At 45.9% G+C, this 14,488-nt stretch overlaps 1 protein-coding gene across 1 annotated transcript; it reads right to left on the bottom strand.

The window, feature by feature from the left end:
• Window positions 1-2,414: 2,414 nt before the first annotated feature.
• LOC125450315 (zona pellucida sperm-binding protein 3-like) lies at window positions 2,415-4,932 on the bottom strand. Its single transcript, XM_059639890.1, has 6 exons — window positions 4,910-4,932; window positions 3,325-3,429; window positions 3,055-3,231; window positions 2,864-2,990; window positions 2,652-2,783; window positions 2,415-2,432 (listed from the first exon to the last, which is right to left on the bottom strand). Exons 1-6 carry the CDS (start codon window positions 4,930-4,932, stop codon window positions 2,415-2,417), a joined length of 582 nt encoding a protein of 193 aa, XP_059495873.1.
• Window positions 4,933-14,488: the final 9,556 nt, after the last annotated feature.

The raw sequence follows: 14,488 nt of genomic DNA, 5'->3' as shown, positions 1-14,488 counted from the left end.
TTGCTGCATTCCCCCATAGCCAGTACCCCCTTCCTCAGGAAAGGAGAACAAGACCCACGCACAGTACTCCAGGGGTGGCCATTCAGGCCCTGTATATTTGCAGCAAGGCAGCTCTAATTCCGTCCTTAAACACGGAGGGACAACAGACCATTTACTGTCCTCACCACCTGCTGCATCTCCATACAGACTTTCTGCAACTGGTGCCAAAAGACACAGGATTCATCACACCCACCCTTGTTCTCCATTCTATTCAGATAGAAACCCATGGTCCTGTTTTTGCTGTCAGTGGATGAGCTTATCTTGATCCACATTGAACTAGCGTTACCATTTGTTTACACACCCATTCAACTTCTCCAAATCACAAACAATGTTACTGTCATCCTGAATAGTTCATCTTGTGCAACTGTAGCTGGTTTGGGAAGAAGTTAATAGGGAGGCAGTCAAGGGAGCAGCTTGAAACAGCATCACACCATATCTAACATGCAGTACCTGCTCTTGAACCCTTGTCTAAACAGGGCAGATGGAACTCCACTCTGTACCTAACCTGGTCATGTGCATTTCTTGGGGATGTTGGAATTTAGTACTGTAGCTGGAGCGCTAGTTTGTGGAGAAAAAAGTACCTTTACATTTAGAGGAATGAGGGAGGATAACTCTGGAGCTAACAGTGCTGTCCTTCTACAGAAGAAGGATTGTTAATTGAGGTTTCCCCTCCACTCAGGCATTGCTCTCCAAGGTTCCCAACACCAAATCTGACAACCCACCTTGACCCCAGACTCTCTCCTCCTACTGGTGACCTTTCCACAGGAATGAAAGCTTTCATCTCAAACCCATGGAATTTGGTACCCAGCTTTCTCGGATTGTGAACTACTTGAAAGTCAGATTTGTAAGCCTGAGATCACTAACTCCACAACTACCCTCAGCCACATCAGACAAACACTTGCTCACCACATGCCCTGACCACAACATGTATACTCCAGTCAGACATCAGGCTGCGCAACTGAAATAGAGAACACTATTGAGGCCTGCAGAACTTGTTCCAGTCCCTGCACTAAGAATCATTTCCCAACCCCTCACATCATGCTGCCAAGAGTGATAAAGCCATAGGGACAAAACCCACCAAGTGTCAAACTTCCTCTTCCAAAAGAGAGGCTACCAGGTGAGGGCGGTTAGGTCAGTTATATTAACAGAATGGTGTTTCGGCCACTGATTTAATCTTGTTAATGAATATTTGAGGTACAAAACATAGCACTCCATGTCATGGCTACAGTGACAGGACAAGGCTGCTCAGACTCCCACTGAGTATGAGCTGTCATTCCATTTAACATACAGCCCTGAGAAAAGGGGAGTCAGATGCATTTGGCGAGAAGGCTTTTTCCACTGAGGCCCTGACTGGTGTCTGAAGACCATCAGATACCTGTATTCTCAGCTACACATCACATTGTGGTCACGAGAACTGACCTTCTCAGCACTGGAATTCCAAAGTTTGGAATTCAGGGAACTGAATTCCCACTCGTGTTCACCGAGTCATCTACACCCTCCCTCACCACAAGAGGCACAGCAGAGTTTCCAATGAACACCAGGGATGAAATGTGGCATAGTCACCATGCCTTCACACCCACCAGCCCTGCCTGAAGACAACATCAGGTTTGAATTGATAAAAAGCAAGTGTGAGCAGGTTGTGCTCTACACAAGAAATCGTGGGTATGAGGAAAGACAGACCCACATGGCAACCTGACAGTTCATCATATTTCAGGGTTAAACAGAGGTTTTCCTTAGACAAAGGTTTATTGATGTACTCGGGGGCAAGTGCCATGTGCCCTTCTCAAATTTGGGCACAGTCACAGTTAACACAAGCCTTCCCGAAATACTAAAAAGGTCCAAATAATAGGTGGCTTGCAAGTTTGAGGTTACTGTTGAACGTGTAAGAACAAAAACTCTCGGAAGCTTAACAGAGGAGGTGACAGAAAGCTCAATCTCCAGGGGAGACAAGACCAAGTCAGAACTAGAAATCCTCATGTCGAATACTAAAAAATTCCAAGATGGGAAAATAAACACTAGGCCTGAACAGAAAATGCAAAAAAAAAAAATCACTGCCTTATTGGTCATTTAATGAGGTGAAAGGAGTTTGCTTGTGTTTCCTGTACAGGAACAAGGCCAATGAAGCAGAGATCAGGGAGAGAGCCATCACTGTCAGGACAACATCACAGCCAGCTCAGACTGCACACCTACACAACAAGGAGAAACCAATGGTTACTGAGGGAAACTGGGACAAAGAATCTAGCAGTCAGACAACTCACCGCCTGGAGACATATCCTGCATCCTTTGCTCAACCTCAGTCAGGGGCTCAGTTGCCAGGCTGGTCAGCTCAGGATCCAGAATGAGCAGGGGGCCAACTGAGGCCTCACCCTCCCACTTCAATCCAGCTTCACTCCCTGCAGGAAGCAACAGTACGGTCAGGATCAGGGAAGAAGGGTATAGTCCCGAGAGTGGGTCCGTTACCAACATCTCTCCTTCCTCTGGACGGGAACACGATCTCCCCTGTACTACCACAGTTCCCGACATGGCAACAGGCACAAACGTCACTGGTCGACTCTTCCAGTGGGGTCCAGCTAAATAGGAGAAACAGCCCATTCAACCACATGGTGCATCACCTCTCCAACAACATCACTAAGGGGCATGGAGTGGGGGACACTCATCTTGTGCTGCTTCTGGAAGGTACAAGCTTTGTTCCTGGAATCTCCCTGATCCACTGCAGCAACTTTCAGGTGACAGGTGATGAAAATCTGAGGGACACATTCAGCACATGTCAGTGTTTAGCCACTCCCACCCTGTGGGGAGAAGCCAGTCAGCAGCTTGCTCTTACCAAGGAACGCTCATCTCCATAGAAGCGGAAGGCATCCAGGTCAAACCTGAGCTTGTCCGACTCCCGCTGGTTTCTCAGCGACACAAAGGTCGAAAAGGAGTCCTCAGCTGGGCTGTCCACAAGGCAACTGCACGTGAACGGAGTGAAGCCATTGTCATGGGAGCAGCTGGAGAAAGCAGAGATCTCCTTACCCATTGTAGTCATTGACACTGTATCTGGGGCTGGAGTCCTTGTCTGGGCTCAGTGTAGCTACCCAGTGGTCAATGTACAGCTTCAGGGGCATGTGGTCGTCCATTGAAACAGACACCTCAATGTGCATGAGGTCTCCCAGCAAGTAGACAGTGGAAGGGTGCTCTGTAAGCCAGTCACCTGATGTACAAGAGGACAAGGGTTGGAGAGACAGTGGGTGCAACCCCCAGTAAGTGACACCAGGAGATCCCTCCCCAGCCAGCCATCACATATCATTCATTAGACGCAGGGAAAAGGACAGATGCCCTTCTCCAGACCTGGTGGAGCTGAATGGGATCCAAGTGGGCTTGATGAGGTTACTGCTCACATTGCCCTTCCTGGGGAGAGACAGGGCAGCCATTTTACAACAAAAGACAACAGCTGTGGCTGAAAATAAATATTGGTCAATCAAATGAAGACTCTCACCTGAAATAACGACACCACAGGAATGACAGCACCACTGCTTCTCACAATGACTGACCCCCGATAGTTTGCAATGTGGGTCAGGTGGGTGGTGTAGATCAGGAAATCTCCAGTCATCTGAAAGATACCAGGCTAAGGAATTAGGAACAGATCTGAACTGAGAAGGGGCAGCACAGGGCTCACAATGGCTTCATCCCATTGGATGCATTCTTTCAGGACCCTGACAAGCAAAGCTACAAGCAACTCCAAATAATTAGTATTCTCTACGAGACACTAAACAGACTTGTAAAGAATCAAGATTTATGGGACAGGAACGTGGACATTCCAGATGTCAATGGGGTCAGGGTAGAAAGATCTGAGACATAAGCATTTGTGTTCGGGGCAATAAGTCAATGAAAAGTGGCTTAGAAGGGGTTAACACTCAGAAGTTGTTTCTATTACGTGGGGACACTAGGACCCGTGGGCACAGCCTTAAAATTACAGGAGGTAAAATTTAAAAAAAGAAACAAGACAACATTTCTTCAGCCAGAAAGTGGTGGGCTTGGGGAATTCATTGCCATGGAGTGCAGTCGAGGCCAGGACATTGCTGATCTCAGAAGGAATCAGGGGATACAGTGGGGAGTGGCATTGAAATGCCCAGCCATGATTTAAATGGCAGAGTAGACTTGACGGGCAAAATGGCCTTACTTCCACTCCTATGTCTTACAGACTATGGAAACAGAACAGATTCTATTTTTAGAAATATTACACAAATTCTAAACAACAGTCAGGAGCTCAAATCAATGCAGTGTCTTGCATTCAATAGAGCACGGTTGAGAATGAATTGAAAATTCCACATGCAAACAAATCTGACTGAGAACAAGCTGGAAGTACACACAAGAGGAATCAGAACATTTCAAAACATCTAGAACAGACAGCAATTCAAGCAGAGGCCAAGCACAGTCTAAGGTCAGATTGTGGATTGATACAGCTAGAGACTATTCTTCACATGTCATCACAGGCAAGGTTACACTGAGGAACACCACCCAGACCAAGCTACCAGCAGGTATAACAAAGTGTGGGGCTGGATGAACACAGCAGGCCAAGTAGGATCTTAGGGCCCCAAAAGCTGACATTTCAGGCCTCGACTCTTCATCAGAAGAGGGGGATACAGAGGCGATTCTGAATTAAGTGGGGACAGACAGGGAGGTAGACTAAAGATGAATCGAGGAGAAGATAGGTGGAAGAGCAGAGTATGGGTGGGAAAGTAAGGAGGGGATAAGTCAGTCCAGGGAGGATGGACAGGTCAAGGGGGCAGGATGAGGTTAGTAGGTAGGAAATGGAGGTGCAGCTCGAGGTAGGAGGGTAGATGAAAAGAAGAACAAGTTAGGCAGGCAGGGACAGAGGACTCATTACCTGCAGCCTGCTGCCACATTCATGCAGCCTATAGTCAAAAGAAGACAGTGTGGTTGTCAGGGTAGATCCTAGTTGGCCAAAAACCTGCTGTCCCCAGAGTCAGGTCAACAGCTTTCATCAGGTGCCTGGTTCCAAATAAATCCAACTGGGCCCTGACCAGCAGCTTGTGCTCTCCACACTGCACCATCACAGTCTGCAGTGGAGACACAAACCCACCCTCAGACATTCTGAAACTGGAACCAATGGGACCCCCATGGAGGAGGGACTCAGGTACAGGGGTGGCTCTCACTATTCTCCATGGATACCTCTGGCTCAGAAACTGTTGCCAAGTTTCAGAGCAACTAACACCAACAGAAGGAACAAACCGCTCACTACAAAATCCCACATGATCACAAACACCACAAGCATGCCTTCCAGCCCCCACCCAGCTCCTTTTACACACACAACCTGCACTCACCTGACACCAATCAGGCCAGAGGCAGCAACATTGAACCAATGAACCAGCCCCAGTCTCTGCAATTTCCAATGACTAAACTCTGGCATTGATCACCAGGAGGGCCTGTTCCATTTGACCAATAGAAATGGCTGGGAGTTGCTGTGCTGTCACCTGACTGCATTCAGCGCCACAAGTTCTTATGGTGAAGGAGGCTCCTGAGGACAATCAAACATGGATCATTGATTGAGGAGGGTGTTGGTGGGTTTAACTTTTCTTGACCTTGTGTGTCTGACAGTGAGCCATACAGAGAGGTGTCTCTGGGTGGGGATTGGACTGGACAAAGGAAGTGTTCCTCAGGTTTGTCTCAAGCTTCATGCTCTAACCTCACCCAGTGACCACTGCTCCCCCGGTCAACACCCAACCCACTGCATCCCAGTAATGTTTAATTGAGGCAGTGTAAAGGGAACCTTTCTTTCAGTTTAAAAGAAAAGTAAGTTTATTCACTATCTTGCTCCATACTATTACCTGTCCTCGTACCGTTTGAAGGTCACCTGTATTTAGTATCGAACCGTGCGCTGTCCCTTTCCTTGGAGTGTCAATGCGGACAGTGTAGATACAGCTTTACTCTTTATCTGCAGCTGTCCAGGGAGAGTTTGATGCATCGTAAGGGAACATTACTCTGTATATAATCCCACAATGTACCTGTCCCGGGAGTGTTCTATGTGGAGAGAGCAGAATGCGCTTTACTCTGCAGCTAAACCTCAGCGATCCCTGCCACTGTGGATTCAATTGGGATGAAATCAAATGCGTTAGCATCCACCAGCAGTGGTGAATCCTGTCTTCACTTTTCCTTCAAATATATTTGTGAGGGGTAGGTCATGCCTTACAAACTTTATCGAGTTTTTTGAGGATGTGACTAGAAAAGTTGATGAGGATCGAGCTGTGGATGTGGTGTATATGGACTTCAGTAAGGCATTTGATAAGGTTCCCCATGGTAGGCTCATTCAGAAGGTCAGGAGGAATGGGATACAGGGGAACTTAGCTGCTTGGATACAGAATTGGCTGGCCAACAGAAGACAGCGAGTGGTAGTAGAAGGAAAATATTCTGCCTGGAAGTCAGTGGTGAGTGGAGTTCCACAGGGCTCTGTCCTTGGGCCTCTACTGTTTGTAATTTTTATTAATGACTTGGACGAGGGGATTGAAGGATGGGTCAGCAAGTTTGCAGACGACAAAAAGGTCGGAGGTGTCGTTGACAGTGTAGAGGGCTGTTGTAGGCTGCAGCGGGACATTGACAGGATGCAGAGATGGGCTGAGAGGTGGCAGATGGAGTTCAACCTGGATAAATGCGAGGTGATGCATTTTGGAAGGTCGAATTTGAAAGCTGAGTACAGGATTAAGGATAGGATTCTTGGCAGCGTGGAGGAACAGAGGGATCTTGGTGTGCAGATACATAGATCCCTTAAAATGGCCACCCAAGTGGACAGGGTTGTTAAGAAAGCATATGGTGTTTTGGCTTTCATTAACAGGGGGATTGAGTTTAAGAGTCGTGAGATCTTGTTGCAGCTCTATAAAACTTTGGTTAGACCGCACTTGGAATACTGCATCCAGTTCTGGGCGCCCTATTATAGGAAAGATGTGGATGCTTTGGAGAGGGTTCCGAGGAGGTTTACCAGGATGCTGCCTGGACTGGAGGGCTTATCTTATGAAGAGAGGTTGACTGAGCTCAGTCTCTTTTCATTGGAGAAGAGGAGGAGGAGAGGGGACCTAATTGAGGTATACAAGATAATGAGGGGCATAGAGAGAGTTGATAGCAAGATACTATTTCCCAGGGCAGAAATGGCTAGCACGAGGGGTCATAGTTTTAAGCTGGTTGGTGGAAAGTATAGAGGGGATGTCAGAGGCAGTTCTTTACGCAGAGAGTTGAGAGAGCATGGAATGCGTTGCCAGCAGTTGTGGAAGCAAGGTCATTGGGGTCATTTAAGAGACTGCTGGACATGTGTATGGTCACAGAAATGTGAGGGTGCATACATGAGGATCAAAGGTCGGCACAACATTGTGGGCTGAAGGGCCTGTTCTGTGCTGTACTCTATGTTCTATCAGTCAACAGTTAATACAAGCTTCCCCAAAAATAGTGAACTGATCTAAATAATAGGCCATCTACAATTTAATGCAAAGCCTCATGCAACAGGTAAAGAGCTTAAGGGGAGATACAAAGCTTCATCTTCTGGGAGAAAAAGTAGGCAGAGGGAACAGGAGTCAATCCGATACAACCAATTCCAAACAAAGTCTGTCACTGTGCAGGAAGGTGGAGAGAGCAAAATAAGACAGCTCACAGTACAAAGTACAAGTAATCACTTATTTGTCATTGCCTTTCTAGTTGACTGGAGTTTGCTTGTGTTTCCTGAACAGGAACAAGGCCATCAATGAAGCAGAGACCAGGGAGACAGCCGTCACTGTCAGGGACACCATCAGGACCAGCTCAGACTGCACACCTACACAAGGAGAAACCAATGGTTACTGAGGGAAACTGGGACAAAGAGGGAAACTAGTAGTCAGACAACTCACCACCTGGAGACCTCTCCTGCATCCTTTGCTCAACCTCAGTCAGGGGCTCAGTTGCCAGGCTGGTCAGCTCAGGATCCACAGTGAGCAGGGGGCCAACTGAGGCCTCACCCTCCCACTTCAATGCAGCTTCACTCTCCACAGGTAGAAACTTTGCAAATCGGTCAGGGAAAGTGGGATTATAGTCCCAGCAGAGTGGGTCAGTGACCTACCAGCTTCAGGTCCAAGGTCTCTCCTTCCTCTGGAGGGAATCACGATCTCCCTTGTGCTACCACAGTTCCCGACATGGCAACAGGCATAAATGTCACTGGTCAATTCCTCCAGTGGGGTCCAGCTAAACAGGAGAAACAGCCCATCAACCACATGGTGCATCACCTCTCCCCAACATCACTAAGGAACATGGAGTGGGGGACACTCACATCTTGTGCAGCTTCTGAAAAGTACAGCTTTAGTCCTGGAATCTCCCTGATCTGCTGCAGCAACTTTCAGGTGATAGGTGATGAAAATCTGAGGGACACATTCAGCACATGTCAGTGTTTAGTCACTCCCACCCTGTGGGGACAAGCCAATCAGCAGCTTCCTCCTACCAAGGAACACATCTCCATAGAAGTGGAAGGCATCCAGGCCAAACCTGATCTTGTCTGGCTCCCGCTGGTCTCTTGGCAAGACAAAGGTTGAAAAGGAGTCCTCAGCTTGGCTGTCCACAAGGCAACTGCAGGTGAACAAAGGGCCATGGAGTGAAGCCATTGAGATGGGAGCAGCTGGAGAAAGCAGAGAGCTCCTTACCCATTGTAGTCAATGATGCTGTATCTGGGTTTGGAGCCCTTGTCTGGGCTCAGTGTAGCTACACAGCAGTCAATGTACAGCTTCAGGGGCACATGGTTGTCCATTGAAACAGATGCCTCAATGTGAATGAGGTGTCCCAGGGAGTAGACAGTGGAAGTGCGCTCTGTAAGCCAGTCACCTGAAGCACAAGAGGACAAGGGTTGGAGAGACAGGGGGTGCAACCCCCAGTGAGTGACACCAGGAGATCCCTCCCCAGCCAGCCATCGCATACCATTCATTAGACGCAGGGAGAATGACAGTGCCCTTGTCCAGACCTGGTGGAGCTGAATGGGATTACTGCTCACATTGCCCTTCCTGGGGAGAGACAGGGCAATCATTTTACAACATCAGACAACAGCTGTTGCAGAATAATATTTATCAAGCAAGTAAAGACTCTCACCTGAACTAACACAATGGGAATGACAGCCCCATTGGTTCTCAATGACAGACCTAGGATAGTTTGGGATGTGGGTGGTGTAGATCAAGAAATCCCCAGTCATCTGAAAGACACCAGGTTAATGGAATGAGGAAACAAGTTGTGGAGCTGGAGAAACAGTAGGGCAGACACCAGACACGCAGGAAAGCTGATTTTGCAGAAATGGGGAGAGTAGGGTGCTCTGAACTAAAGAGGTGAGGCAGTGATAGAAGGCAGATAGTGGTGCAGACAGGTAGAAGAGAGGTGGGCAGGTCAAGGAGGTGGGGTTGAAGCCAGTAAAGGTGAATGTGTGAAGGGAGTTGTGATAGGGGTTGGTCAGTGAGGGTAGGTGGAAGGGAAGATCAACAGGCCAACAAAGCAGGGATGAGAGGTGAGGCATGGGAATGAGGTGGGAAGATCTTGATATTGAAAGTCTACATTTAGTCTGTTAAATTGTTGTGACTAAGACAGAATGAGGTGCTGTTCTTCTAGTTTGTGTGGTGTCATTGTGACACTGGAAAAGGTCCAGGGAGAGAGACTTGAAGTGGTTCATGACTGAGGTGTGGTTGCCTGTCATGAACACAGTGTGGGCACTCCAAAGCATTATCCCTGATGTAGAGAGGGCCACATCAGGGACAGTGGACAATAAGCCACATTTCAGAGCAGATGTTCATCTGCACATCTGTTAATGAGAAGGATCTACACAAGGTTCACTAGTCAATTGCAACAGTTTGTTTTTGGGAACTGGACAGGCTCAGCACCAAGAAATTGTTCCCTCCCAGTGATGCAATGCATGCATTTAAGAGCAATAGTCACAGGACAGGGTTTTATCACTACTTGTACAGTGACTATGTAACACCACAGGTCTGGTGTAATTGCAGTTCTCATTTCCAGGAGCCAGAGAAGGCTGAAAGTTACAGCCAGAGCTATTTCAGACAGTTGATGCAGTTTAACAAAACCAGGACAACATCCGAATGCATTATCACTTTCAAAGTTCTTCAGAAAAGGGATAGTCTTGGAGGGCTGAATGGCCTAGTCATGCTCTTAATGCAGGTATACCATCTCAACAACTAGAGAAAAGATTGGCACAGACAAGATCAGTCATTCGGGAGGAAAAAGGCATTCAAAGCAGGACAGCTTCAGTTCAAATTGAACTGACTGAAGAGTTTCAAACCAAGGTCAGGGGGTGGGTGCAATTATTCCAATGGCATCAAAAGTGGGGATGAGGAATGCAGTATCTACAAATTCTAATCTCAGCTCTATTTTAGAAGTACACCCCAAATTGGATTGCACTCAAGCCAGATCACTAATCAGTGATTAGACTGAGGTGAATGGAAATTAAAAACTCAACACAAGTGGAGGACCTGGATCAAGGGGCAAATAATACAGTGGGGGGGGGGGGGAAGAGAAAGAAACAGGGGGAACTATTAAAGCATAGTCCAACCCAAAATAGAACCTAAACCATCTGCAGGTTAAAGATAGGAAACCATCCTCCCTAAACATCAACGATACCCTAGCCAGCATTACAGTGAGGAACAGTATATAGCCCAAACTTCCAGCAAGCATGGGAGAATTCACATTACCTGCAGCCCGCTGCCACACTGATGCAGCCCATAGCCAAAGAAGACAGTACGGTTCTCAGGGCAGACAGCGTGCAGTCCCCAGGGTCAGGCCAGCAGCTTTAATCAGGTGCCTGGTTCCAAATAAATCCAACTGGGCCCTGGCCAGCAGCTTGTGCTCTCCACACTGCACCATCACAGTCTGCAGTGGAGACACACTCCCACCCTCATATTCTGAAACTGGAACTAGTGGGACCCCCATGAGGAGGGACTCTCTCAGGTACAGGGGTAGCTCTCACTATTCTCCATGGATACCTCTGGCTCAAAAACTGTTGCCAAGTTTCAGAACAACAAACAGCTCGAACAAACGCCTCACTACAAAATCCCCCATGATCCCAAACAACTCAAGCATCCCTTCCAGCTCCTTTTATACACACAACCTGCTCTCACCTGACGCCAATCAGACCAGAAGCAGCAACATTGAACCAATGAACCAGCCCCAGTCACTACAATTTCCAGCACTGACTAAACTCATGGATTTCTGACCAGGAGGGCCTGTTCCATTTGGACCAATAGGAACACCTGGGAGTTGCTGTGCTGTCACCTGACTGCATTCAGCTCCACATGTTCTTGTGGTGATGGCCCCATGAATACAATGATCTAACATGAATCATTGATCCAAGAGGGTGAGAAATACAGACAGATTGTCAGAGGGTGGAGTTTGGAAACAGGGTTTGTGCTGAATAAAAGCAACGTTTTTCATATTTACCGTACACTGCCCTTAACACTTTATGTGTTTGATTGGGACAGTGTTGAGGAAGCTTTACTCTTCATGAAAACTTTGTGATACCTCTCCTAGGAGTGTTTGATCGAGACTGTGTGGAAGGAGCTTTATTCTGTATCTAACCCTCTGTTGTACCCGTCCTGGGACCTTTTGATTTGGACAGTGTGAATGAATTTTGGTCTGTATCTAATCCCGGGCTTTCCCTCTTGTGAGAGCATTTTATGTGCACAGTGCAGAATGTGCTTTACTCTGCACCTAAGCCTGACCGATCCCTGCCACTGTGGATTTGACTGGGATAATGTCAAGTGAGTTGGCGACCTCTTGAGCTGTGGTGCATCTTGTCCTAATTTTTCCTTCAAATGTATTTTTCTCTTGTTTTTGATTGTGGATGGAAAGTGTTCATCATCATCTTTTTATTCACAAACAGTAAAGGGTCCTCTGTTATCGGCCTGTTTAGTTTTATTGGTTACTGTGTGGATGTGGTTGTGCCGGCAAAACCAACATTTACTGACCAACATCGAACTGTCGTTGAGAAGGCAGTGTGTGTCTCCACAATGCACTGCATTCCATCTGGTGTTGCCATACTCAGTGCTGTTGGGGAGCGAGATACAGGATTCGGATGGAGTTGCAATGAAGGATATAGTTCCAAATCACGGTGGTGCATGGATTTGAGCATGAATTACACTTATTGATGTTCCCCTGTGTCTAGAACCTTTGTTCTTCCAGGTGATAACGGTCATAGATTGTGGTCCATTTGAAGGAGATGTGGCAAAGTGCTACAATGCCCCTTTATAGATGTTACACCCTCTGGCACTGCCCACCAATGTGGGAGAGTGAATGGAAATGGTGAATAACATGTTATTTTGGCTGCTCTGTCCCAGACATCGTCATGCTCCTTCAGTGTTGTTGGAGCTGCACTCATCCAAGCAAGTGGGGAGTGTTCCATCACTTTCCCAACATTATAGCTAGTTGGTGATTGACAGGGTTGAGCGACTCACCAAGTGAGATCCTCAGGTTTTGTAGTCTCGTACAAAGTCACAGGCAACTTAAGAATCATGGTGCCTGTAGTCTATGTGAAGAATGTAGATAATGATTGAGTATTGTTAACCTGGACGATGAATTGTAATCTGTGTGAGTGATCATTTTCTATAACAGATAATTGGGGTCTCAGAAATAAATGGGAAAGATTTGCTTCCAACATTTTATAATGAAATGTGATTTCTCAGTAATTTAACAAAAAAGGATCTTCTGTGAATATGTGCCCATAATACAATCACAATTTGTAACAATATTCCAAATCCAAATGTAGAATCTGAAACAAGCACTAAGTTATGAGCATCAGACTGGCTTAGGTTGAATGAGATTCGATATATTGTGTGAGCTGATGATTTTCAACTACAAAGATGTTACACTCAAGATTGAACCCTTTACATGGGTCTCATCACTCTGAAAACTCCAATAAAAATGTTTTGTTCCTGTGCCTGATACTTACATATGTACACTACACTCACAGGCATTTATGTGTCTGGACCTAAGCTAAGCAATTTGGATAATGATATAACAAGCATCACTCAGCAAATCATTGCCATGTGTCTCTGGTAGATTGTGTATCTCCTGTGAAACATACACAACAGAAACTGGTAAATAGAGTGGAAGATGGTTTGGTATTTAAAGAAAGATTAGCAATGCTGTTTGTAGTAAAAGTCTGTCTGGTTTACGAATGGCCTTTAAAGAAATGAAGTCAGCCATCGTTACTTGGTCTCGACTACATATGACTCCAGACCCACGGAAATGTGATGATCAATTCTTAACTACCATCTAGGTAATAATGGATGAGTAATAAATGACACGTGCAAGTGACACCCACATTCCATGAATGAATAATAAGTTCCATAAATAACAGCTCAATGTGAAAATTCAGTCCATACCTTAACCACAAAATTCAGGTTAGAATTGTGATTAAAAACTGAGATTTGTAATATTGCTATGAATTGTGCTAAGATTGAAAAATGAGAGAAATTTCAGAGCCAGCAAAGTAGAAACACAAGATTTAGAAATAAGAGAATATAAAAACATGAGCAATTTAATCATGAATGTATGAATGGGTCTGAGAGTCTTCCAAACATATCAAATACGAGAAGAGTAGCTAAAGTATACTTTAGTCTTCTGAAGGCAGAGACATGAGAAATGATGATGGACAATGTGATAATGATGGAACATTTGCTTAGTATTTATTATCTGTATCCAAGAAGACAAATTGTGTGTTGACTTTAATTGTACATATTGGAGATCAAGAATAAGGAAACCTTGCCATAATTGGGCATAATTGAGGACTGTGCTCAGTTCTATCTCAGAGGTGGCAATACTATCTGCCATTTCTGAAACATGTTCAGATACCACATGTTTGACCGTAGAAGGCAGTTTCAGATTGTCAGTCTTTCCCCAGGGTACAGCAGCCTTTTAAACATGGTACGAGTGCCAGGGATATCAAGTGAGTGGTGAGTTCTTGGTGATTGGCATATGATTAGGTGGGCCTGAAATCATAAGTGAGGGACACCATATGTGGCAGGGTAGGTAGATACTGAGGTATAACTGTTAAGTTGTGATGATAAATCTTACAACAGCTCACATGAGAAACCATGCAGAAATATCGGCACAACTTGCACTTATTCAAAAGAACATAAGATACAGCCCTGCGTTTTTAAACATAAATAAAGTCAATGATGAGAGCACGAAAACAGAGCAGCCTGTGGTGAACTGGTAAATGTTAAAGGACAATTAAAGAGAAATGCAGCAGCAGACCTTGATTGAGACTGTTCAGAACATACAAAGTACATGTCTTCCAACAAGCCAGAAAATTCCCAAGGGACGGACCCACCATTCACAGTTACCCAGAAAGTTTAAAGATAACATCAAATTGAAGAAAGAATGTATAATTGTGAGCAGAGAAGTCAGAAGACTGGGCACTTTAGAACAAAATTAATTTGTGGAAACTTTG

Source organism: Stegostoma tigrinum, chromosome 35 (genome assembly GCF_030684315.1).
Source record: "Stegostoma tigrinum isolate sSteTig4 chromosome 35, sSteTig4.hap1, whole genome shotgun sequence".
Lineage (NCBI taxonomy): Eukaryota > Metazoa > Chordata > Chondrichthyes > Orectolobiformes > Stegostomatidae > Stegostoma > Stegostoma tigrinum.
This window is presented reverse-complemented; position numbering and strand designations above follow the sequence as displayed.

Excerpts from the sequence above, each read along its gene's own strand:
- LOC125450315 (XM_059639890.1), bottom strand. The coding sequence starts at position 4,932 with ATGAATGTGGCAGCAGGCTGCAG. Across the intron at positions 3,232-3,324 it reads TCCCTGCGTCTAATGAATGA|TGACTGGCTTACAGAGCACC; the intron begins TATGTGATGGCT and ends TTGTACATCAGG. Across the intron at positions 2,991-3,054 it reads AGTGTCAATGACTACAATGG|TTGCCTTGTGGACAGCCCAG; the intron begins GTAAGGAGATCT and ends GTTCACGTGCAG.